General features: G+C 35.3%; 1 protein-coding gene across 1 annotated transcript in view; it reads right to left on the minus strand.

Moving 5' to 3' along the window:
- The window catches only part of Mycbp2 (MYC binding protein 2), a 209237-nt gene that overhangs the window by 117479 nt on the left and 64030 nt on the right, over positions 1–27728 (minus strand). The window contains 6 exon segments of the mRNA XM_027393984.2: positions 7030–7183; positions 7673–7877; positions 10979–11096; positions 17376–17457; positions 20263–20382; positions 26435–26542. Of these exon segments, the coding sequence (XP_027249785.2) occupies positions 7030–7183; positions 7673–7877; positions 10979–11096; positions 17376–17457; positions 20263–20382; positions 26435–26542 (787 nt within the window).

Below are 27728 nucleotides of genomic sequence, written 5' to 3' on the forward strand. Positions count from 1 at the left end.
AAATGACATGGAATGCTACAGAGCAATACAGTATCAATAAAAACTATAAGGACGCCACATCACAATGTCCTCTTATTAGTAGCCTGATTTTTCTACTCAGAACAAATCCTCAAAGTGTTATCGAAAGAGTAAATGAGGAGTTATCATTTAATGAACATAGAGGTTCAATTTAGCAAGATGAAAATGTTCTAGAACTCTATAGGCTACAATGTGAGTACATATATTCACATTATATCTGTATATTTGTTAAAGGGTTTTAAGGTTTGTTATATTTTTATTAAATTGTTTTCTTTAAATTTTTGTATTTCTAAATGTTTTTAATTAAATTTAGTTACATAAATTCAATCAGTATCTTTTAAAATAGAATTACCTCACTTGTCCCCTTCCTTTCCTCCTTTTACTCCACCCAGAAACTCTTTCAGATTAAAAAAAAAAATTAAATAGTACTTTAAACAAAATAAATCCTATAATAGAGGCTTCTATAATTAGTAGGAATAACATCACATAGCTGCTCTTAAAAATGCTGCTTAATAGCCGGGCGTTGGTGACACACACCTTTAATCCCAGCACTCAGGAGGCAGAGGCAGGCGGATCTCTGTTAGTTCGAGGCCAGCCTGGTCTCCAGAGCGACTGCCAGGATAGGCTTCATATCTACACAGAGAAAACCTGTCTCGGGGGAAAAAAAAAAAAAAAAGAAAAGAAAAAAAGAAAAAGAAAGAAAGAAATGCTGCTAATATAACTTTTCTCTTTTGTATACAATAATTTTCTTTCTGGTTGCTTTAATAATTATCTTCTGATCTTAAATTAGTGTTTTGCTGTAGCAATAAAATTCTTTGGACTACAGATAATCGAAAACTACAGTTTTTATTATATGAGGATCCAAATCTACGTTTTTCTAGAAAATTCTTAGGTATTACCTTTATGAATACTGATTTTCCTCTACTATCTCTAATCTCTCCTCTCAGATGCTAATATTTCCCTCATGAATATCTGTTAAATTTCACATATCTAAACATTAAGATTTACATGTTCTTGCCTTACTACATCATTAAGGGTAATAGACTTCCTGCAGCAGGGTTAATTCTTCTTTTCTAATCTTTTTTTAAATCTTTTAAAATTTATGTATATACATGTTTTGCCTACATGTATGTATATATGTAGTCTATATATAAGTACATGGTACCTGAGGAATCAAAAATAGGGTAAATCAGTAACTTAATAATATACCTTAAGGCCTTGGGAAAACTTGAACAAATCAAACCCAAAAGAAATAGACAGAAAGAAATAACTAAATCAGGGCAGACATTAATACAATAGAAATTTAAAATATGACTAAGAATCAATGAGATAAAGAGCTGGTTCTTTGAAAAAACTAAGTAATATTAACAAATCCTTGGCCAAATTAACCAAAAGAGGAAGAATATCCAAATTAACAAAACTAGATATGAAAGGGGAAATATGATAGCATATACTAACAAAACACAGAAAATCATCAGGGCATACCTTCCATCAAACCTATATTCCTGAAACTGGAAACTGTAAAAGAAACTGATACATTTCTAGATGCATATAATCTACCAAAATGAAGGCAACAATTTAAATAAGTAGTTAAAACTAAACTAACCAAATTGAAAGAAGCAATTTAAACATATAGTATTCAGGTGGTAATAAAAAGATGCTTAGTCAATAGTAAATAATTATATTCAAATCATTGCAAAAGATGACAAGAGAAGGAATTCTTACAAACACTTTACAAAGCCAGTACTAACTACCATCATACCAAAGACATAGCAACAACAGAAAGGAAAATTACCATTCTCCTGATAAACTAAAAATTCTCAATAAAATACTTCTAAGCTAAATTAAAAATCACACCCAAAAGATTGTTTATCAGATAAAGTTGCTTTCATAAAAAATGATGCAAAGATTCATGCAATATATATAAACCAATACATTTAATTACTCATTTAAATGGATTCCAAAATAAAACATGAAATTATCTAAATATAAAAAAAGCCTTTGACAAAAATACAACATTCCTTTGAGATAAAAGTCACTGACAGGCAACAGGCAGAAGGAACACATCTCAACATAATAAAGAATACATATCTATCACAAACCTGTAGCCAACATCCTGATAAATGGAAGAAAAACTCCAAGCACTTCCACTAACATCAGAAACAAAATAACTAATCAACACAATATCTGAAGTCTTATGTACAGCAATTAAGACAACTGAAGGATATTGAGAGGATATAAACAGGAAAGGAATAAGTCAGAAGATAATGATTTTATATATTAAAGACTCCACCAAGTAACTTCTACAGCTGATACATACTTCTAGCAAAATCGAAAGATACATTAACATACAAAAATCAGTAACTTTTTAAAACACCAGGGATAAACTTACTCTTATCTAAATAACAATAGACCTGGTCTGAGGTGTGGTTACCCCCACCCTCAAGGCCAGATAACAAGAAGTTGAATCTATGGTGTGGTTACCGAATCCTTGGAGAAATGAGGAAGCAAAGTCTGTTTCTTCCATATACACCATAACATGTCCCCCTTTTTGGTTAAGGTATTAAGAGTGGTGAAAAATAAACTGAGAGTGCATTCAGTATTAAATGAATCTACCCTCCTGACATGTATTCTGTGTCTCCCTCTTTTCCTTTAACTCCCTCAGCTAGCCTTTCTTTAGTCCTTTCAGGTATGAACCTCTGCCCCTCAAAGACCGCTTCCCACAGACGCTAAAGAAAGAACTAAGGAAGACACTAGATGGAAAGACCTCTGATGTCCATATATCAGAAGAAATAAATAATGTGAAAATGGTAATCTATTAACAGCAATCTACAGATTTAATGCAATCTCACTAAAAATTCCAGGGATATTCTCCACAGACAGAAAAGATGATCTCAAATTAATTCAGAGTCAGCATCTTCTCCCAGCTCATCTCCATCCCCTTTGGGACTCTGCCTCATGGTGCAGACCCAGGGGCCCCATAGTTCTTCACTAACCCCCTCAGTCCATAGTTATCAAAACAGTTTCCCACTGTCCCAAGCCTACTTTTCTTCTGGCTTGTGGAAATACTCCAAGCTAAATACACAAAAATCTGAGGCTAAGATCCATATATATGAGAAAGAGCCTGCTCTACTTGTCTTTCTGAGCCTTAATTACCTTGATTAGTAAATATTTTCTAGTTCTATTCATTTACCTGCAAATTTCATTTTTCTTTATAGCTGAATAAAATTCCATTATGTATATGCAGTTATTTGCCATTATATACTCTCTATTTCTACAAACAAAATGAATTCCCTAAGAATAAGTTATGGTGCATGAAAGGTTCAGGCAGATACCTAGGCAGATCAAAGGGCCCTGTGTTGTATGGCCATGTCATTGCTACGACACTCATTACAGGGCTGCATAGGTACTCTGCGCATGTGCCATCTCCCCTTTTAAGCCTGTGCCCACACCCCTCCGCTCTCTCTGTTTCCAGTGGTCACCACTAATTCGTCTCTCTTCTCTCTCTAATCTTACTCTTGTTGCTTCTCTCTCTCTCTCTCTCCTCTCCCTCTCCTCCTCCCCCACCTGTAATAAACTATGGTCAATGTATCTCCCATTCTCACGTCTCATCTTGCACCTTTTTATATTTTTTAACTTAAACAAGATAACAGTGCAGGTTTGTAATCCAGTCACTTAGAAGGTAAAGAAGGAAACTGCAAGCTCATGGCTAAATAAGGATACACAGTGAGCTCCAAGCCTCGCTATATAGTAGGACCCTGTCTTGACCAAAACGAACAAACAAAACCCTCCACAAAAACCAAATCAACCCACCTCTGCCCACCCATGTATTTATTATAGCTAATAAATATCTGTTAACAATGCAATTAAAATAGCAAAAGTAGACAACCATATAGTTCTGTTTACTGATGCTGATAGTATGGGAAAACATGGATACCTATTGGGAGCCATGCAGCCTAGTCTCAAATCATCATATAACTAACTACCTGTCCAATGGTTTTCCTGGGGCAAGGCACCTGTGGAAACCCGACTCTCACTTGGCAAGGACCAGTAGTCCATGGAAAAGCATAGGAATTTACCAAATCCATGCAGCTTGCAGATTCTTTTCTCTCTCACTATACTGTTGATTCTTTGGGCAGTTTTTAGTTTTACTATGTCAATTACACATGCAACAGCTGTAATTTCCTTGGAAATTCTGTTCCTTTTCAAATATTTTGGCCCTAAGATTCAGCAGGGGGGCTGATTCTTAAATCTCTTATCTGGAATTATTAACTACAACTCCCAATTCTGGGAACTTTTTTGACTCAATGGAGACAGGTACATATGAGAAAACTACACTTGAAACATTAGCCCTGTCTCACAGTTCTAGAAAGAAAAGTAAGGCAGGCATACACAGACTAGGGGGAAAACCTCAGGAATACACATAGTGCCAACTGTTGAGAGTAGGTTCCCTGGACACCAAGCATGGAATCATCAGTAGGATCTGGTATTTCCAAGAGGAAAAAATGCAATGTAAAATATGGGAAGGATATTTGCCGTACATAGGAGCTTATATTGGTGAAAGAAGTATAATGAGATGGGAAAAGAGTGCTTGTCCAAGTCTGCCTTTTACAGAGAGACTGAGTCATGGGACCCTCCTGTAGAAATGGGAACTGCATAAAAGCATATCTTGCAGATATGAAAGAATCGTTTGGGTTTGAATATCATTGTCCTTAAAGCATTGTACCCATGTCTATTACTTTTTAACTTTGTAACCACAAGTAGCTGCCAGCTGACATAAGTGCTGAGAGGGTTAAGGCTGCAAAAATCCTGAAAACTCTATGTCTACAATAAGGTTATGCAGGGGGTGGGAGATTTGGAGAAGCACGAAAGGGAGCCGTGGGGTTTTCATAATGACCACAATGTATTCCTTAAATTGTGATGTATTTGTTAAAGTCAAAAATAGAAGCCAATAACAAAGTGTCCATGTAGCCCTGGTAAGAAAAACTCTGTTCAAGTATAAATAAAGATGGCCTGAGCTATTCTAGGACACTGGAGTGCAATTCACTTGGCGGTCAGAATTTTTCCTTGTGCTGACCCTCTATTCCACCTCAGGACCTCAACCCAAGCCAAGGCTGGACCCTGGCAGATACACATACACTGTAAGTGGTAATATCAAAAGAAAAATTCATAGTCTGTGAATCTATTTCAACTCAGTAATCCCATTTCTTAAAACAAAAACAAACAAACAAACAAAAAAACAGCAACTACAAAAAACCAAAACCAAAAACTAATTTACTCTGTGTTTATTTGTGTGTGCGGACACGGAGAAATGTGGGGATCAGAACACAACTCTAAGAGTCAGTTTTCTCCTTCTACCACAGGGCTGCCTTGAGATAAATTCAGGGTAGAACTTGTGTTGTCAGCTATCCTACTTATTCTTTATCTAAAAAAAAAAAAATGTAAGAGTGTGTATGTGTGTGTGTGTGTGTGTGTGGGTGGGTGGGTGGGTGGGTGCGGATATGTGCATATGAATGCCATGCCTACAGAGGCCAGAGGAGGGTATCAAATCCCTGGAGCTAAATTTTAGGTTGTCATAAACTACTGCCTATGAGGATGCTGGAAACTGAACTGAGGTCCTCCAAAAGAACAGAGGAGCTCTTATCTCTTAACCATTTCTCCAGCTCTGCAACCCCTTTGCTTAAAAGTCATGTTACACAGCTGACCTGAGCAAATGGGAGCTCAAGGACCCCAGTCTGACAGCTGGGGAACCAGCATAGTATCCATCCCTAGTGTATGAATGGGCTTCGGGAACCCATTCCCCAGAGACGGATACTCTCTCAGACTAGACACACGGGGGAGGGCCTAGGCCCTGCTCCAAATGATATGACAGACTTTGATGATCCCCCATGGACGACCTCACCCTCCCTGACAAGTGGATGAGGGATGGGATGGGGGGGTGTCTGTGGGGGCATGGAAGGGAGAGGGAACTGGGATTGATATGTAAAATCAGATTGTTTCTAATTTAAATAAAAATTTATTTTTTTTATTTTTAAGTCATGCTAGAAGGATTTATCTTCTTTATGTGTAACTCTAAGTTATGTTTCCATGGTTCTGTGAGGCATCTCAGGTAACAACATAATTTAAAACACAATCTGAAATGTTTGCTAACAGGCAAGTAGTTAAGCATATTTAGTGTGACCTAAATAAAGAATTTTACAACCAAGAAGAAAAAATTTAGTTTTTTAATAACTATACTCATATATGTAAGTACCCAATGTCAAATATAAAAAACTATAACAGCTTGGTTCCAAATAGAAGGTTAATGAGATTTTCTGTGGAGGAAGAAAACACTCTGAAGCATGACCACAGTTTTTCCTGCATATGCTTTCACTTTGGTTTTAAAAAGTGCACACAACTTGATATATTATTTAAGTAAATTTCTGAATGGGAAACAAAATTGTTTTAATTTTGTCAGATTTTTATAAATCTCAAGTTTCTGATTATTCATGAGAAGTCAGCTCCTAAGGAATGTGAAAGGAAGCAGACATGAGACAGAACAGCGAAGTTAAAACTAGCTAATGGACCCACAATGCCTGCAATAACTGTAGAATCCAAGGACTCTATAGGAAATCCCAAGGGACAGAATTGCAATGGTCCAAATAATGGAAAGAACAAACTTAAAGGGAACCCAACTTACAGGGAACACCTCAGCATCACAATGAAAATACAAGATTGTCCTTTGTCTCTTGAATCTCTTTAGGAACAATGAAGAAAATGATAAAGAAAGGAGCACAAAGTCCTTGGGATTATCATCCTCATTCACTGCTGCCACCAATTATATAAAAAGGGGAAGGTCCAACTTGTGACGTTACAGAGCAGATCCCTATTCACACTCCAGGAAAAGTAAACTAACTCAAACTACTTTCTACTCCCAAAACTGTTCAACGTTTATTTCTAATTCAGGGAACAAATCCAGAGACCAATTCTGTCCCATCTTATTGATGCTGTCTTTTATAGTCATGTGCTTACCTCCAAAGTACGTCATACACAGGATCAAGACACACACCAAATCCTTGTAGATCTTCTTGTTCAGAGTCATTAAAAGTCTTACAACTTCCATCCACTTTATTGATCAGAAGGCATTTAAATGGTGGAGGTTCTGATATAGAAGCAGGTACTAAGCCTTATGAAAACATATTTAAATATATTTTACTTTGCATTACCTTTATATATTCCCCTGAGCCCACAAGGAAAGCAGTATTATCAGCATTTTAACAAGAAGTTGACATACGCCTAAATAGTTTAAATGGAATCTGTTTCTACATGGCAGAATTAAGATGACACCTCTGACTACCTAAAGCTACAATGAATGCTCATAAGCACTATGCTCTACACCTCTACTGGGTAATTTACTTGCTGTGCCATGGACTTAGGTTTAAGTGTGATCATCATAATCTCCCATAAAAATGAATTTCAGTAATTACTTAAAAAGAATTGATGTAGAAAACCACTCATGACACTGTAAGTCTGATACCTTTACAATATAGCTCACATTTCTGCCATTGCCTAGCTTAAACATGCTGGTTTTTAAATTTCCCAATTACTCATTTTTCTATCACACAGACATATGAAAAAGTACAGGTATATCTCATTATGAAGACAAATTATTTACCTATTATGTGTTTGCTAGCAAAAATTTCTGACGTTGCAAGTACATGAGAATTTATAAGTGCTTCATCAATTCGTAAGAAAGTCTGGTCCCCACTTGCACCTATCCAAGTGGCTTTCCGTCCATATTTTGATCCAATGTTAGGCATGGGAGCTGGCTTTGCATTCCAATATGGTACATCCAAAATGGGTCGTCCCAGCTGTCCTTTCTAAAAATGAAATAAATCATATTATCCATATTGTTGAATAAACAGTATGCAGCTTCTTTAAAGTTCTATAAAGCTACTATAGAAGTAGCTTTATGAAATCTTATTTTTATATATTTTTAATTTTTCTTAATAAATAAATGTGGAATTTAGACCTAACATTTTCAAAGTAATAGAGTAATTTTTATTATTCCTAGATAATCTTTTAACAATGCATGATGTATATGTTTGTAGTAAGCTGAAATATTTTTCATATAAGCAATGTTCCCAAAATACTCTGTATTTACTACATTTAAATGAAAGGTATCTTACATATACAATGCCTAAAAAGTACTGTTACAAGTAATTCACTGAAAACAACCACTTTGACATTTTAAGGAAACAGTATAAAAGAAAGTCACTCGAGCTCACACATTGAGAGGACATTTTACAATAAGACAAAGTTTAAATAAAGAACTGAGAAAAAAAGGACAGGTAAGACTTGCATGAACTGGCAGAGAGTGAGTGTCTAATATTATCAACTTGACAGGATCTAGAATCAATTAGAAGGCACACCTCTGGGCACATCTGGGAGCAAAGTGTTTGTACTGGGTCAACTGGGATGTGAAGACACATCCTAGGTGGAGTAACACTATTCCATGAGCTGAGACTACACACATCCCATGTGGAGTAGCACCATTCCAATAGCTGAGACTACACACATCCCATGTGGAGGAGCACCATTCCATGAGCTGAGACTACACACATCCCATGTGGAGTAGCACTACTCCAGGAGCTGAGATGACACACATCCCATGTGGAGTAGCACCATTCCATGAGCTGAGACTACACACATCCCATGTGGAGTAGCACTATTCCATGAGCTGAGACTACACACATCCCATGTGGAGTAGCACCATTCCAATAGCTGAGACTACACACGTCCCATGTGGAGGAGCACCATTCCATGAGCTGAGACTACACACATCCCATGTGGAGTAGCACTATTCCAGGAGCTGAGATGACACACATCCCATGTGGAGTAGCACCATTCCATGAGCTGAGACTACACACATCCCATGTGGAGTAGCACTATTCCATGAGCTGAGACTACACACATCCCATGTGGAGTAGCACCATTCCAATAGCTGAGACTACACACGTCCCATGTGGAGGAGCACCATTCCATGAGCTGATTGACACACATCCCATCTGGAGTAGCACTATTCCATGAGCTGAGATGACACACGTCCCATGTGGAGGAGCACCATTCCATGAGCTGATTGACACACATCCCATGTGGAGTAGCACTATTCCATGAGCTGAGATGACACACTGATTGAAAAGTAAATGTCACAGCGGGGCATGGTGGCATATGCCTTTCCTCTCAGCACTCGGGAGTGGAGGCTGAGGCAGGTCAATCTCTGTGAGTTAGTGGCCAGTCTGATCTACATAGAGAGCTCTAGGCTAGTCAGGGCTTTACTGTATCATCCTGTCTCCACAAAAAAAAAAAAAAAAAAAAAAAAAGAGGGAGGAGGAAGAGAAGGGAGAAGATGAGGAAGAAGAGGAAGGAAAACAAAAGAAAGGTGAGGTGACTAATCTATATAACTATATAACCAGGTGACTCATCTATATAACGATATAACCAGGTGATTAATCTATATAACGATATAACCAGGTGACTCATCTATATAACGATATAACCAGGTGACTCATCTATATAACGATATAACCAGGTGACTCATCTATATAACGATATAACCAGGTGACTCATCTATATAACGATATAACCAGGTGACTCATCTATATAACGATATAACCAGGTGACTCATCTATATAACGATATAACCAGGTGACTCATCTATATAACGATATAACCAGGTGACTCATCTATATAACGATATAACCAGGTGACTCATCTATATAACGATATAACCAGGTGACTCATCTATATAACAATATAACCAGGTGACTCATCTATATAACGATATAACCAGGTGACTCATCTATATAACGATATAACCAGGTGACTAATCTATATAACTATATAACCAGGTGCACCTCCAACAGACAAACCCAGACCCTTAATAGAAAAACCGTAAATGGGTCAGGCCTTGACAGTTAACAGCACCAAATCTTTCCTGTTGCAATTGACTATAAGCCTTTTCCATTTTAATGATTCCTCCTGAGGAACAATACTCGAGGTTGTCCTCTAGCCTTCACACATGTCCTGGCACGCACACCTCATATATACATGCACCCACACATGAATGCAGACAAACATACGCATGCACTTAAAAAGACATAAACTGGTGAGTCCAGGACAGTCACCCACATCACACGGTACAAACTTACTAATAGTCAATCCTAGGAAGACTTTCCTTGATATCCACTGCATAAAACTATATAAAACCCTCACAGCACTTGCAGTTTTTTCAATTTTGGCAAAGACAAAGAGGGAAACAGACCAACAAAAAGAGAGGACAAAGAAAAATGATTTTGTACTTGATCTTAGGCAACTGGACAAGCAGCAATAAGAAAGTATTATTTTAAACAAACTAATTTAAAATCTAAAGTTTCAAAAAATTCTAAAGTAGAAATAGTTCTTAATGTTCAGAAAATTATTTTGTTACAAATTAAATGAGAAATAGCCTTTCAAATGGCAGAATCGGCTCCATTGACTGTTTAAAATCTTTGATTTGCAATAACCACGTCCAATTCTAACACAGCTACTAAATTTAATAAGTTCTAATGCTGAACTAGAGATGAAAAATACGTGAAAGTCTATCACTCAGGTTCTGTGTGTGTTGGGTAGGCAAGAAATATGCATATGCAATTATCTTTTTTTTTTTTTTTTTTTGGTTTTTTTCGAGACAGGGTTTCTCTGTGTAGCTTTGGAGCGTATCCTGGCAATCACTCTGGAGACCAGGCTGGCCTCGAACTCAGAGAGATCTGCCTACCTCTGCCTTTCGAGTGCTGGGATTAAAGGTGTGTGCCACCAATGCCCGGCGCATATGCAATTATCTTAATACAAGAATTTTACTAGAACCAGAAAAATAGATACTGTAACAAATTATAAGGCAATTGTATAATACAACATTATTAATGTTTGAAAAATTCCTTACAGAAAAACTTCCAAATGTGAAGACCTGTCCATCCATTAAAAGGACTGCCGTGTGGTTGCTGCCGGCAGTGACTTGTGTGCTAGGGCCTGGCAAGGCTTGAACAAGAGTGGGGCATCCCCTAGGTTTAAAAAAGAAAATAATAAGTCAATTTCTTACAAGAGTTAACTGAAATATAAAACAATGAATAAACAGTAAAATAAGGAATTGAAATGGTAAGGCACTACTAGGAGCATTCGGCAATCACTTATTAGGTGTTCTACACCTGCCTCTATGTTAGATACTAGGTAAACGGACAATGACTTTAAGGAGGTCAACAAAAAGACTCTTGAAGTTCACCACCCTAATCATGAACACATGAAATACTGGGACTAACTTTAACAGGGGAACTCTGCTAAGCCTGTGCACTGGCTTAGCAGCTAAGTAACAGGAATTCAATTGAGGAATCAGATGAAATAATTAATTTTATAATCTTCTGTTCTAATTTTTAGCAAGATGATATAATCCTGATTTTAATGCAGTGGTTAAGCACTCAGAACATGCACACTGAAGAGCTAGTATGTAGCTAAAGCTCAGGATCTAGAAGTAGACAGCCCAGGATTGTCCTACTCCATTCATGGCAAGAGACCAGGCCATTGACCAAGTCATTCATTTGTTTCAGTTTTTCTTCTACAATACAGAGAATAGTAAGAAACTGCATCTGTCCCATGTGACTCCAGGAAATAATCAGGAACTGTCTGTATCCATGCCTGGCACACGTTATTAACCGTTTTTCATAAATGTCATCTGTAACTGGAAAAATACTCATTACAAAAGAAAAACACACACAGTAAGAAAGCTTTGTGTCTGAGAGCAAATTATACTTTGATTTTCTTTAATTATGTAAAATATGTCCACTTAAATTAGAATACAATTAAAACTGACTTGGAAGAGAGCAAGGCTGCCAACTAGAAACAGAAGTTAGAGTAAGTTTATCGTATGATAAAAATATGATCTAGAAATAATGAGGTATGAAAAGATGGGCATATCTGACAGCTATACAAGGAATACAATTTCAATTTTTCAGATATGCAGCCATTACCTTTATTTTAACAGGAGAAATCTGCTAACCTTGTGAATTCAATGGCATGTGATGTCTTAACAGAAATTCAATCAAGCCTAGATGTAATAACTGATTGCATAATCCTCAGCCTTGGGAAATGATTAAGTGTGGGGAAAAGAAGCAACAAAGTAGATGGTAGAAACATTCACTTGTTACAGCTTATTACAGAGCAGAATGAAGAGGTTTTGGGGTACAAAGGGGGACAGAAGAAGAATTCTTGGAAAAGGAGAGTGAGAAGAGCCCTGAAAGAGAATCTCAAGAGGACAAACAGTGTACATGCCAGCACTCTAGGAAAACAGGGAGCCACCAAGTAGGTAGGAGCAAGCAAGGCACTGCAGCAGACATGAGTTCTCAGAGAAGGGGCAAACCCCTTCAAGAACACCAGTAATAAAAGAAAAAGACAAAGAAAGCCAACAGCTAAAAACCAAAAGGCAGTTGAAGAATAGGCTTGTTCCACTTACAATAAAAGATCTGAGGCAGTATGAAAGCATTAAAGTAGATAAATAGACTTCGGGAGTCAGAGGAAGAGGAAACAGAACTGCACACAGACTCTAAAGAAATGCCTAGACAGAGGTTCCAAGGAACGATGAGAGCACACCTCTCTCTCTCACTGTATAAGGAAATGACAGGGATGATAAGAGTTGAAAGGAGGGCTATACAGTTAGTGGGCAGAAAAATTTCCGCTGTTTCTATTTTATTTTTATTGTGATTATTCAGACCATGTGCGGAGAGAAGGAACTGGTGAACAGAATAATTCAAAATTAGATAATTTGCTCAGTTGGTGGTGATGGGAAACAGATAATCCAAGATTCGGATTGAAAGAATGGAGTTTTGAGACAGACCAATAGGATTTCTAGGAAGATCATTGCTGAACTTCATGAAATCTAAAAAAGCAAAACAAAACAAAACAAAAACAAAAGCAAAAAACTGTAGCTTGTAAATAAGTTTTTGGGTTTACCTGCAACAGACTACAGAAGTTTTATTTTTTTCCTGACAAGAATGTCTATCAAGTATTAAAGTATTAAAAAACAAAACAAATAACAATAAAGCCACACAAAAGCAGAATTATGCCCACTGTAGAGACACACGCTGAATCTGAAATGATGTCCATCCATACAGATATGGTGACGTAATTCTTTACAGATCCTTAAACACAGCTATGACAAACATAGGAGACTGATGCATTTATGCAGCATACTGGTGAAAAGTAAAAAAGACTAAGAGTAGAGAGGGCTGCAGGAAATACAGCACTGATAAATTCAAGGTCGTGTATGTGTGTCTACACATATGTAGTGAAACATCTATATAGATGTATGGTATATATACTCATAAAGTAGTTAAATACATATGTCAAAATTGAATTTTTATGAAAATATATATATAGAGAGAAATGTGTATGTTATGAGTATTAAAGATTAAAAAAACTATATAGGACCATTACACTAAACTGAAGTGACTTATTACCATAATAAAACTAAATATTAAGAACACTGAGTTACACTGAATTTTCAATGAATAACAGTTATTACACATAGGCAGGCAATAAAAAAGGAAGGGAAAGCCATGTCTCAAATAATATAAACAAATAAAAATAAATAAATAAAGGATAAATAAATAAATGAAGCAGGCATTTGTTGGTTGTTTGTTTTTCAACTAGAGAATGCAGTAATATGGATAGGAAGAACAGTGAAAAGACAAGTGATTCTCAATTCTGAAGACAGCGAGTTTGGGCAAATGAACTATTGCCACTTCAGAAGTATGTACTGTGAATTGATATCTCCATGGATACATCAGTTCAGATCTCACAAGAACTAAAGGGAGATTCCCTAGAACTGTTAAAATTTATAGAGTACTTACATACAAAATGCTATCATTGAGTTCTACAATAAGTGTATTGTCAGATCTGAAGACTTCAAGATGTCTCCAAACATTAACTGCAGATCTCTGAAAAGTTCTCTTAACTTTTCCCATGATACTCATGGGTTCATTTACTAAATTATTTGAAAAGGAGGGGAAGAACAGAGAATAAAAATTACATCTGTGTATGTGTATGTGTTCATTCCATGCGCTTTACATTTACTACACAGATTCTGCAGTGTTACACAGGGCCTGAAAACTAACACTCAGAGAAATTACAATCATATCAACTGTAGGAAATGATGAGGCAAGGATGTGAACCTTGTCTATATACTTTCAGATGCTATGACCAAATAGTGTTTTGGGGTACAAGGACAAGAAGCAAAAGACAAAACTCAGAAACATTATCTTATTTTAAAGTACCAGAACTACACAGTACCCAAGTTCTGGCTTTAAGTTTACAGAGAATGGTAAATTAACTTGGAATTCAAAAACTTAGGAACACAATGAACAAAACAAATTTAAAATGTTAAAATCTTAATAGACCCATTTCAGGAATAAATGCATGAAAGCCTTATAAGCCTTTGGACATCCATTTTCAAAAAGCACCAAGAGGGGGATTAGTGTAGTAAAAAAACAACTGAGCCAATAAAATCAGGTTTGCCTCTACTATGGGCTACTGTTTAAAACAGATAAACTATTAAAAGTCATCAATTTTTAGCATTTATTTAGCACATGCTACCGGCTAGGTTTCATGCTAAGAATGTGACCTACCTCATCTCTGAATTCTCACACGCACATCTGAGGTATGTACACTTAATCCTATTTAACAAAGGAAAAACCTGAAGCATAAGGCTAAGAAACTTGACTAAGATCATACAGCTACCAAGTGCTAAAAAAGAAGATCAAGACCTAACCTGAAAACTGACAAAATGACACATGAAAGGGAATATTAATATCTCCTCTATATCTTATCATTATAGACACTATAATAGTTTCATTATATTAGTCCACATATTTTAATAAGTGCTAATAATGTGTACATGGTTACTAGAAACCTTTAAAAATACATCCACATATACACCTTAATTGAACCAAACATCTAAACATCCTTTGCTTTTGTGGTAATCAATATGTGTGCTACACTGGTTTTGTTTCTTGTGGATTATTATTGAGGATTATCCCTCCAAATAAGTGATGAACTCTTTTCCAAATTAAATAGCATCTCTTGAAGTCACACATGGTTCCAGGTCAAAACAAGGCAGAATAAGACAGAAGTGGTCAGGATGAATTTCTAATTCACTGGGATGTCACGTAGGCAGACTATGCTGTTTAGCTCTGTCAAAGCCCCATGTGTGTGTTAGAGCTGAGAGGAAAGGTACCTTGGCAACTGGGATCCAAAGAACACTACAAAGGCACACTGCTCAACAAACCTCACACAAAAATTTATTGGGAAAAACACAGGAGGGTGGCTGCCCCTGCTCAAAGAGAAGCAGCAGAGAGCTGAAGGGAGGCTGGCTTAAACAGGGTTTCCTGGGGGAAGAGCTTTCCACAGTGGGGATTTCTAGGGTAGGGACTGGCAGAATTTCAAGTTCTGAGCTTGAGGTGAGCTCAAGGATTGGTGTGATTTCAAACTCAGGGAATGGTGTAGGTTTTTAAGCCCCAAGCATGGGGCAAATTCAGGAATTGGTAGGATTTCAAGACTGAAATCAGCTCAGGGTTTTTACCCTGCAACATGTTATGAGTCTTTCAGATACACACTAAAATGAAAGCATGAGTAAAACTCTTCATGTTAGAAAAGAACAATTTTAAGAAATTAAAACATATCCCTATGGGGCTGGAGATGGCAGAGGACCTGGATTCTATCCCAGAACTCACATGGTGGATCACAACCAGATGTAACTCCCTTTCTTTTTCTCTGGACGGACCAGACATGCACGTGATACACAGACACACATGCATATAAAACACCCATACAAAATAAATAATACATTTTTAAAATATTAAAAAATAAATTTCACTAGAGTTGAATTTAAAAAAAATTTGTTTCAACATCAAAAGTTATATTTTCTGAAGATGATAAATTTGAGCTATCCAAAGACTAGGCATATTATTGTGGTTTTGCTATCTGAGGAACTCACTACAAATGAATGGATAGTGCTGACCGGAATAATTAAAAAACAGATCGGAATTTTAGGTAGCCTCTTCATTTTCAAAGCTGATAAGAACAATATTTCAACATACTTTTCTTCTCACCAAAGTATGACAGGGATCTTTTTTATACTGTTCCGTTTTCACATTTGCACAAAAATTAAAATAACCAGAGGGCTGGAATCGGAGTATGGTTGTGATTATTACTATTTCTCTTGCTTTCGTTCTTCCTTTTCTTTTTTTTTTTTTTGTTTTGTTTTTTGTTTTTGTTTTTGTTTTGAGACAGGGCTTCTCTGTGTAGCCCTGGCTGCCCTGGAACTCACTCTCTCTGTAGACCAGGCAGGCTTTGAACTCACTGACATCTGCCTGCCTCTGCCTCTCAAATCCAGGGATTAACAGTGTGCTCCACCACAGCTTAACTCACTGTTTCTTTTTCTAATACAGTGTTTCACAAGTATTTATTTGCAGAATGACATTTAAGCACAAAGTCTGACTTTTCAAAACGTGCCCTTTTGCACCACACAACTGAGGCTTTATCATGTCTAATTCAAAGCCCTTTCTTTCATACAACTTCAGTGTGATTATCAGTTTAAATAATAACAACAACCATTGTTAACTGTGCTAATAAACTTTATATGTGATAAGTATTCAATGAGAAACAGAACAAGCGCTGACTTATTCTCAACACACCTTACAGAATCATTGGCTTCTATCGCATGCATGGCATGGCAGTGTGTGAGTTAACACAATGAAAACTGTGGAGTTTAAATGAGGCAGGATGGAAATTAGGTTCTTCTGCAAACTCAACTGCTGAGTTAAGTCTGACCAGATATGATAAATAAGTCCATCCTCTGAAGACATAAACAACTTGGATTTCTCTTCAAGATAACCTACTGCAAGGGCATAGAGCTGACTTACAGCTTTAAATGATATCTGTGGATAACATGTTATGTTCACTACCTTCTCTATTGCCATGTGGAGCTTGTGAAATAAATAAAGAATATGGATTTTTGTAGTAGGTCTAGTCACTCTTATACCTAAAATGCATAAAATGCCTATCAACTATTCTTGCTAAACTATAAAATAAACTACCTCACATAAGCACTCAACCACAAAATCAAGAACCACCAGTAATTCTTGGGCTATGTTTGGAAAAGCAGTATGCGCTATTTCAATGTACACATACACAACCACACATGCACACACACACAAACACACAAACAAAATGGTGGGAAAGAAAGGGACATGGGAAAAAAGAATACACTATATAAAAATAAAGTTGGTCAGTACCTGGAATTGACATCCCCGTGTCCCAGCTGGCCATGCTGCCCATATCCAAATGTGTAGACGTCTCCATTTTCCATCAAAACCACTGAAACCAACAGTTTTATAGTTTTGTATAAGCATGTTATATTTGTATTATCTCAATAATGACAGCAGTATAATACTCACTGCTAAATCTATAGTCATTACAAATAGACAATAAGAAGGGTTAAATGGATGAGTGATGGGAGGGCAGTATAAAGCAAAGACGATGGGGAGGGATAACTCACATGACAAGCTTTGAAACTTCTTCCTAAGAGTTTAAATCCAACTACCCTACAATGGTGGGACAATATCACAACTAGACAACACATGCTGGTAATAATAACAACAACAACAAAACCAAACAACACAGTGCCAGGAATGAGTTGTTTCTTTTTGAGTTGTTGTCCATAATGGTCCCATAAAGCCCCTCTAAATATTATAAGCTATTAGAAATTCTCTTAGTTCATATCTAAAACTTTACAGTTAAACCCTAGTGCATACTTCCACATACTATATACTTGAACTATAAAAAAGGAAAAATCAAGGAAGACTTCTTCTTGAAGCTTCATCCCTATTAGCTTTCAAATTGCTATATGCAAGCTACCCAAAGAGAAAGTAATTATCATTGTTACCCAGTTTAGAACCATATGAGCTACAACAATGACTATCTTGACAAGATAATCCTACTGGTGTAATAATGGCATGGATGTTTTTCAAGTAACCAACTATTTTCTGATTGTATTTAAGACCCACTCATGAAATAGAAACCACATCTGACACCTTAACAGGGCCAATCTGAGGCTAGACAGATCATAGACCACAAGGGAAACCCTACTACTATTATGCTAAATGGACATAATTTAAAAAAAATAAATCCCAATGATTTATGGCTACACTCATAGATTAGGGCATCTTTCAACTTCTGTAGTAGATGGCAGTTAGTAAAAAGACCCACAACAGGCCATCCTGCAGAGAATAAAGACTTCAGAGTACTCAGTCCTAAATGGGACATCAATATATTACCCGTTCCCACAATGCTCAGATGTTCATAGACAAGGGGCAGAAAGATTGTAAAAGCCAGAGATGATGGATGACTGTAGGGGAAGCTGTAGCCACGCCTTCTTAGGGGCTGGCTACAGGAGTACCTGGGCAGGCTTGTGAGGGCGTGGTGAGAGTGAATAGGGGGTCTGAGTTTCGGTTTCAGTTTCTCTTTGCTTCTTGCTGTACAGACTACGACCGGCTGGCTGGTTCGCTCTGTAAGTAAGGCTTTTCCCTATTAAATACCCTTATATTTCTACCTGACTCCGTATTGGTAATTTCCTACTATAGGATGACTATAAGAAAACAGTATTTTCTAGACACAAAAGAGCATATGTACAAATGGAATGTGACAGTATGACCAAGATACACAAGGCCACAACAGACAAAATCTCAACCTGGAGCAGGGGAGGTGGGCATGAAGTCACAGAACAAGTGGATGAGCTATTAGCATTTGATAGCTAATAGGAGAGGGAGAGGCATTTTATTTAAGGATGTAAACCCTGGTAAGTCAACTAGACTTCAGGGCAGGTCCCACACGAAGAGTCTCTGGGCAATACAAAATGGACTTAGTAGGTTAAAAAAAGAGAAAGAGAGAGAGGGTGGGGAGAGAGGTAAGTATGGATCTGGGAAGTTAGGGAATAGGGAATGTGAGTGAATCTGATCAAAATACATTGCATAAAATTCTCAAGAAAATATGCCGGGCATTGGTGGCATATGCTTTTAATCCCAGGCAGAGGCAGACGGATCTCTGTGAGTTCCAGGCCAGCCTGGTTTACAGAGTGAGTTTCAGGACAGGCTCCAAAGCAATACAGAGAAACCCTGTCGCGGAAAACAAAATAATCTCAGGAAAATAAAAATTGAAATTTAAAAACAGATAAGCAAGGTGAGGTGATGTACACCTTGAATCCCAGTCTTTGGGAGGGAGAGGCAGTTGGACTTGTGTGAATTTGAGGCCAGCCTCATCTACATAGTAAATTCTAGGCCAGCCAGGAGTACACAGTAACATCTTGTCCCAAAAAATAGTCAATATAAAAATTTGGCAAGAGTGGCTTGCAAATTTCTACATTTAATAAAAAATTTACATTTTTAGTTCCGTAGAGTATTTTACAGATGATAAAATGTGTGCTTCTCATAATACACACTAAAACTCTTACAAGTACTATTAAATAACATTATTAGTGACATATGTTGGTTTATCTTAATAATGGGTAAGCACAAAAAATTCTATTCCTAATATCTAGAACATTTAGAGGCAAGCAAGTAGGGTGGGATTCTACACAATTATATACATCAACAAAATAGAACCTAAGGTTTGCCAATGTTTTATCACATAAGAAAACATGCTGACTTAATTTTATAAAGGATGAATAGTGTAACCTAAGCTATTTAAATGGAATGCCAGTAATTTACTAAGAATCTATTTATTTTATTATTTTAAAGATACATATTTGTAATTCAGCATTAACAAAACATAGGGTAATATATTGTGAGAGCCATGAGATTTTAGAATTGAAAGGCACTTCAGGAATTATTCATCGCTAGTAATTTCTTGAACTGAATTAGAAAGTTTATCACCAGACAAACCGGAAGTTAGATCTCTTGACAAGTACAGTACTCTTTCATCATGCTATCGTTTTGGGTTTTTTTTTTGGTCTGTTTGTTTATTTTTGTTTGTTTTGTTTTTTAAGAGATTCTGCAATACAAAAAACCTCATCAACTTGAGAGATACCGTGCCTTGACGTTCAGGCAACAGGTACTGTTTATCAATTATAAGCAAGTTACACACAATTGTAAAAATGAAGTTATACCCCAAAGTTCCAGCTGCTACCTGAATGGTGAAATCCACAGCTGACTTGCACTGCTCGGAGCTCACAGTCAAATCTCACAGAGCCTGGAGGATAGGTTGTAATTTTGCTTGCATCCTTTTCCCCTCTATCTCCACTTCCATCTGAAAATGTTATAATTCATGATTACACCATTATTCATATTCATTATAATTTTTAAAATCAGTTTACTATGGAAGAAAAAGAGAAAAATGTTAAAAGGAACAAGCAAGAAGACCCTGTTGTTGTTAGAAGTGATAGATCAAGAAGCTACCTGCAAAGAAGCCAGTCTGAACAGATATATATATATATTTTTTTTTTCTGTTATAAATATGACTAAACCAATAAAAATAGGATCTGGTTATGAATGAAACCTAGTAAGCTAATTAGCTGTGTAATGAAAATGCACAATTAAGTAACAGAAATAAAGTTTTAATGTGAAATCTAAATTTGATATGAGAAAATTTAGTTTGCATAAAAATAACTACATGCAAAGTCATTTAACAATAATTTTACTTAGTGATACTGTTAGTACTTGCTAGTCACAAAAATCCTAGTAGACTCAGAATTGACAGATTTCTTAACCAGCTCTCAGAAAGGCTTTTGCATTTTTGCCCACCAAAATGGCTGAACTCAACTAAACTTAAAAAAAAAAAAAAAAAATGTATAAAGACCAAAGATCTTTATTCAAGATACTGTAGTTCAATGGCTTAGTCCCAGTCATCTTCCCTCTCTTACCTTCCCTCTCAGTATTCTACTTTGTGGCTTTATTTTTGGCCCTACTAACTACAGCTTACAAAATCTTTTTTTTTCTATCTTTATTCTTTTTATAATTTTTAGCTCTCAACTTGCTTTAGGCTTCTTTCAATGACTGCCTTCTATATTTGATTTAGAAATGTATGGTATTCTAACCATAGCATCCACACTCCAGAATAGTAAAACCTGAATTTGGTAATATGTGAATAAGACAGACAGCTTGCTTTTTGAAACAAATATGACCTTTATGTTATCAATATTCAAATTCCTTTCACACAGTATGAATGAATATCTGGAAGGAATTTCAACAGGTCAACTGGGCTAAACCATTTCATTGTAGCATAGAAACACTAAACAAGTATATGCAACATGCATACATATGTGAGTCTACAGACACACATTCTAAATTCTGTATTTTACTACCCATTTAAAAATATTAAATACAACAACACTGACTCTTTAATTTTCATTTCATTCACTCTGATTTACTTTCATTAATATTTAGTTAATACAAAGTGATCTAAAGTATAACCTTTTTTCTGAAAAAAAAAAAGGCCTTCATCTTAAAAACTGTGAATAGTTTCTAACACTAGGGCAGTAAAACCTCACTAATTCAGAATGGCATAAAATTGGTAGGTCCATGTGACTTACTGAAGAAGTATTAATTACAGAATATTTAAGTAAAAGTTCAGTTTTGTTATCTTTGAGCAATATAGATTACAGATTAAATGCTACAATGAAGAAAATGTTTCCCTACATTAGACTTCAAAACAGGCCAACGTTACAATAAAATGTACCATAACATGAAAGTCCTTTAACATACAAGAATTAACTGCTGGACCCAGAGGTTGAAGGCACGTTGAAGGAATCCTTCATTTCTTGAGCCCTTGGTTTGAAAAGCTAGTGATTTTAGACAGGTTTCCCCTTAAAAGTATGACCCTGAAAATTCAGAGGAAGAAATTACTTTGAATTTTTTTTATTCAAATATATCACAAACACTACACCTGAATTAGTGAGAGGTTTTACTATAACAGGATAAAAAATAATAACTCTTTTGCTAAGTTTTCTAATGTGGGTTTGTCTATTAAACCAGAGGGAAAAAACAAATAAAAAATTTGTAACAGTTTCAGTCCAGACGAAATGTATCCCTCACTTAAAGGCTTCTTTTTCATCTGGGAAGAAGGTGGGAACATCCATGGGGTCACACAAAAAGGAGTGTGTTTCCCAAAGGTTATTTAATCAGACAGTAGATTGAAAGAAGCTCTATAGCTTCCTCCTAACTTGTAAAAAATATAGTTATTAAATGCAAGTGTGATTTAAAATCACAGTAGTAATTTCACATGGTTTTGCCAAACTTAATGAAACACTTTAAATATTATTCCACATTATGTGAATGTATCTGGCCACTTAGAAACTTTTACCTTGACTTTAACATTTTTCTCCTCCCATAAATTACAGCTAACAAAAATACAAACCCCACAAAAGACATATAGCATCAGAGAAGAAAAGATTTTAAAGGTCTACTAATGCAATAAATAAAATATGAATAAAAAATGAAAGATTTTATTGAGGTATCAAAATTCTACTTAGAAACATTTTGTCAAGAGTTATTGTAAACACCCTATATATAAAACGATGCCTTAATATTATGATTGTACAAGTATCAGTAAAAAATGAGTCTTAGTCACTGGCAGACTTTTTAAAGACACAGGCCATAACACGCGCGCACACATACACATACACATACACACAAACAGACAAACATACACCTGTGTCTTGATATAAAAATGATACAATTATAATAATTTAGATTTTTTTTAAGTTTGGAAAAGAAGTGCTTATAACCAGCCAAAACATGGTCCAAATCAAGAATCAGGAAGTGAAACTTAGTAAGGTCAAACAGGTTCAAGTTCATTACTCAGAAAAAGATTAGTGAGCAACTAAAGAATTTCGTTTTGGGGGGCTGGAGAGATGGCTCAGCAGTTAAGAGCACTGACTGCTCTTCCAGAGGTCCTGAGTTCAATTCCCAGCAACCACATGGTGGCTCACAACCTCCTTGAATGACATCTGGTACCCTCTGCTGGCATGCAGGCAGAAGACTGTATACATAATAAATAAATAAAATCTTAAACAATAAAAAATCCCCAGACCTTGAAAAGAAACTGAATTTTTAAAAAAAGAATTTCAATTTGTGTTATAAAAAAAAGTCTGAAAAACCTTATAATTGCCCTCTTAGCATGAACATGACTGCCTTTTTCTAATCAATGTTCACCTGTGTCTATCATGTGATAGCAAAACTATGAAATCGTGGCACAAAATACTGTATTTATCTTCTGTGAACATATTTGTAAGTTACATGTAACTCTATAACATCTAAAGCCATGCATTTTTTAGCTAAGCTGAGTCATACAAACCTAAAAGTAATCACAGAATAATACAGTGAGTGCTTTGAGCAAAAACATTAAATAAAACATAAAGAGCAGTAGCACCCTCATTATCCTAAGTAGTTGATTTGTGCTAAATATTGCAAAACTTTGAATGTCACAGTGGATAACTGGTTGCATTAGAATCGTAGCTAGTGATGTAGCAACTACATACTGGACCTTCTGCATTAGCTTTCCCACATATAAAACAGCAACAATGCATACCTCACAATACTTCTTTAAGGATCAAGCAAAGTAATTTATATAAAGTATTCAATCAATATTTATCATTATTATTTGATTTAATCAACATAGCAGTCCAACGATACAGGTGTTCTTTTACCATTTAATAAACATCAATCCATTACACAACCAGTAGAACTAACTTAAAATTTGAATATAAATAAGGCTCATGTGTTTTGTTTTGTTTTGTTTTGTTTTTCCATCACCAAATCAGACACCTTAAAACTTTGGTTAAAAATAAACTATTTACATACTTGATGGAATTGCAAATTTTGTACATTCAAGAGAATTCTAAAACGGAAGCAAAGAGTGAAGTTAAAAGAGGTAATTAAGGCTAGCATTCGTGGCAAATTTCCATGTGTAAAGGTAATATACATATGTCACATTTTTCAATATAATCTTTATAGCAATACAAGTTGCAAGTTACTTATGCTTTTAAAATGAAGACATGGAAGCTAAAGAGACTAACAAATTTATGAAGCTAAAGAGATGAACAAATTGATGAGCATCCATGTAGTTTGAGTAAATGGAAGATTTAGTATGAAAACTGAAACATAATTAAAGGTCATAATAGTTCCAATATATTCAATAACACTCCCAAACAGAAAGAGCAGGAAACATTCCCAGGTGCTTAGCAGGATGCCTTCAAAATGTCATACCAGTTATTCTAAAATAGATTTCAAGACTATTTCTAGAATAATTCAGATCTTGCTAACTAGATATGGCATGTCAAAAAACTTCTCTGACTTTGAGAAGTAGCTGGAGATAATGTTAATCCAGGAATCATTTTTGATAGCTAGTTTATGATCGTATTTTCAAACAATCTACATATGTTACACAGAATTCTACTCAGTGCTCAGTTTTACACAGTCCAGTTTTGTAATCGAAGCCTGTCATGTTGTGAGTATCTCTGGACTCTTTGCAACCGGCCATAAACTCTTCAGCTTTCCATCTTAGGAAGCACTGCAAATAAATCTAGTTTTTAACCCTTAAAAAAACCCCAGGACAGAAAACTAACTGTTGTCATCCTACACTTATACCAGCAACACAATTCACAGTAATACTTAGGTCAAAAGATAACAACTAGCATAGTGAACTTCTAAGTGGATAAACTAAAGGCCAAATATTAAAAAGAAAAGGTATATAAAGGGAAAATATTAAAATACAGTGGAATGTAGTAAAAACAGTCAATACAGAGTAATAAAGGACAGGACAGTGAATAAACAGTCAGCCAATTAACATAGTGAGTGGACAAGAATTAGTGAGTGGTACATTAATATTTACAGACATGTAGACTGTTCTACTTTAGGTAAAAGCTTAGAAGAATCCTGGTCATACATCTATGGAGAAAAGAGATTAAGAATATCTGTACTAAAGTGGAGTTTGATACCACAGGTTCTAGAAAATAACAAATACAATCTACATAATTTATTCTAAAAACTATTCTATAGATTTACATATACATGAATTGTTTGATTACCCAGTAAGTAAAGCAAACTCAGTCCTAATGAAAACAAAATATTACATTTAAAACACATATGTCCTTCACTAATTACATATTAAGTTTGAACTCCTTATTTTGTCTGTTTTTTTTTGCTTTGAGAGGCAAACTGACAATCTGAGATGGGCACGTAATAAAGCTGGCACTACCAGTCATGGATGAAAGTAATTTTTAAAAGACGGGTTAAAGTCTCTTGGCTAAGGGAAAAAACCAAGATATACATGGTTATTAACTTGCCTATAAAGAATGTATTTTTTGAGTATAAGTATTTTAATTATGTTCTACATACAACAAAGAGAATTCCATTTACAAATAATTAAGATGATTATTTACAACATATATCGTAATGTCTTTAGTACTAAGTTTTGAAACTATTGTGTGTATTTTATTGACAGCACATCTCAGGAATAGCCTATGTTCAAGGCTCAGTAGTTACAGGGTGAAGAATCTATTTTTAAAACTGTCTTCAGCTCTGCCTTGGACATTTTAGAAAACACCCAATATAAGTTGGACTAGCTAATGAAGTGTACCTGTTTCCCATACTAGAATTCAAGATAAAATGTGTATATAAATTAAAAATTACCTTCACTAAATTATTTACTGATATTAGCCAAGCTACAACTGGTTGTCAAAAACAAGTATAAGCATGCCTTGGGATTATTTTTCTTAGCTCAGAGCTCTGTTTAAGAAATAAATGATGTAGAAGGTGACTCCTAGACTCTCTCTTTGGTTAGAACACTGACCTCTTTTGAAAACAACAGTACATCTATTTATTCTCTATTTATATCTATGTCTATAAGGCCCTCAAATAGCAAGTATTTCTATATTCCTGTATGCTGTTAACATTAAAATAAGAGAAAAATGCACTGGCAGTCTTAACATATTTTATATATTGTATTTAACAATTTTGTTAATGCTAAACCATATTAACATTTTAAAAAGGACTAAAATGCTACACTGTGATCATCAAAATGCAAAGGATAAAGGATATACAGAGAAAGGAATGACACTTTTTTACCTAGGAAAATAAATGAAAGAGATTCACCGTAACCACTGTCCTCAGCTCACAACCACAGAGACAGCAACCCACAGGCACACAGACAGCACCACTTTCAGCATGTTCTTTCTCCTCAGGCTGCACACCCACAGAAGCAAAGCAGCAGAGGCAGTTTGTGCATTTTCCCAGAGACAAAACCCAATGAGTGGAAGAAGTTGGGAGAGCATCCCACCTAGGTGATAAGGAAGACCAAATACCTTTGTGCTTGTCCCGTTTATGCTTTAGCTGAGCTGGATGGGATCTGAGTCTGGCTAGAGCCTGTTCTCGGTGGTTCATAAAAATAGGACCAGCAAATACAAGGGGGCCTGAGGAGAAACATTTTGTATGTGCATAGAAAAGCTCACAAAATGAAAACACTATAATGAACAAAAATAATTCAAGCTAAAATGTATGAGAAAAAATTATTTTTAACTGTTTTGGACATTTTACTTTTTTCCAATTCCCCAATCCATTACTTAGTTACCATCCAACACATTACCAGCTCAAGTACAGTTTATAATGTAAAAATCCAATTTTTATTTTTAAAAGAACTGGGCACTTACTAATAGTCTCAAATACATAATCTTAAAAGTATTTTTCAATGCCATATGTTAAAGATTAGTAAACATATACTGAATCAAAACAAGTTGGTTTTCTTTTGAAATGACAGAATACAACTAATTTTTAAGTTAATCAATAACAAGGTAGCCCAGATCTATATCACCTTTACTATAAAACCAAGGTAAAATTGCTACTGACATTTCTACATGCTGTGAAAGTATTATAAAACTAGATGATCAAAAGCAAAACCCAAAAATGTCTGAGTGAGTATACATCTATATCAACATGTGGTTAAATATATACGTGGAAACAAATACAACCTAGATTGAGTCTCAGACTGACAGCAGAAAGGACTATCTGCTTAAATTACCATTTTAGGGATATTAATTAACATTCATTAAGTCATTTATTTCTGAAGCACCATTATACAAACATAATTATACATATTTGTTACTTGTACTTATTTAGTTAAGGAAAATATCTAGTCAAAATAATTTTTAAAAAATTTTAAAAGGTCATTTTTCCTTGTGAACATTTAACTTGAAAAGAATTTTAATTTATCTAATAAAGGAAAAATTAAAACTACAGTCATAATAAATTTTACAAATAGTTTAAATACATAGTATTTTATTAAACATAAAACAAATCAATAAAGAAAACATTTTATTATGTTCCTAGATAAAACAAAAAGATGAGTAGCATCAATACTTTGAAAAGGCAAGAAAAAATATTTTATGTGATTATAATACAAATATGCAAATTTAATGTTAGAAGAATGAAGTATTATTTCCCTATAATCAGTAAATTTATATAAATTGAGCTCTATTTCTAAAGGAAGCAAAGTACATATTTCAATAAGTACAAAATGTCTTATGTCCTCACTATGTATTACTATGAGTTGACTTATTAAAGAAATTAGCATACATTACTCTTAAGGAATTTCCATCTATA

Source organism: Cricetulus griseus (genome assembly GCF_003668045.3).
Source record: "Cricetulus griseus strain 17A/GY chromosome 1 unlocalized genomic scaffold, alternate assembly CriGri-PICRH-1.0 chr1_1, whole genome shotgun sequence".
NCBI lineage: Eukaryota > Metazoa > Chordata > Mammalia > Rodentia > Cricetidae > Cricetulus > Cricetulus griseus.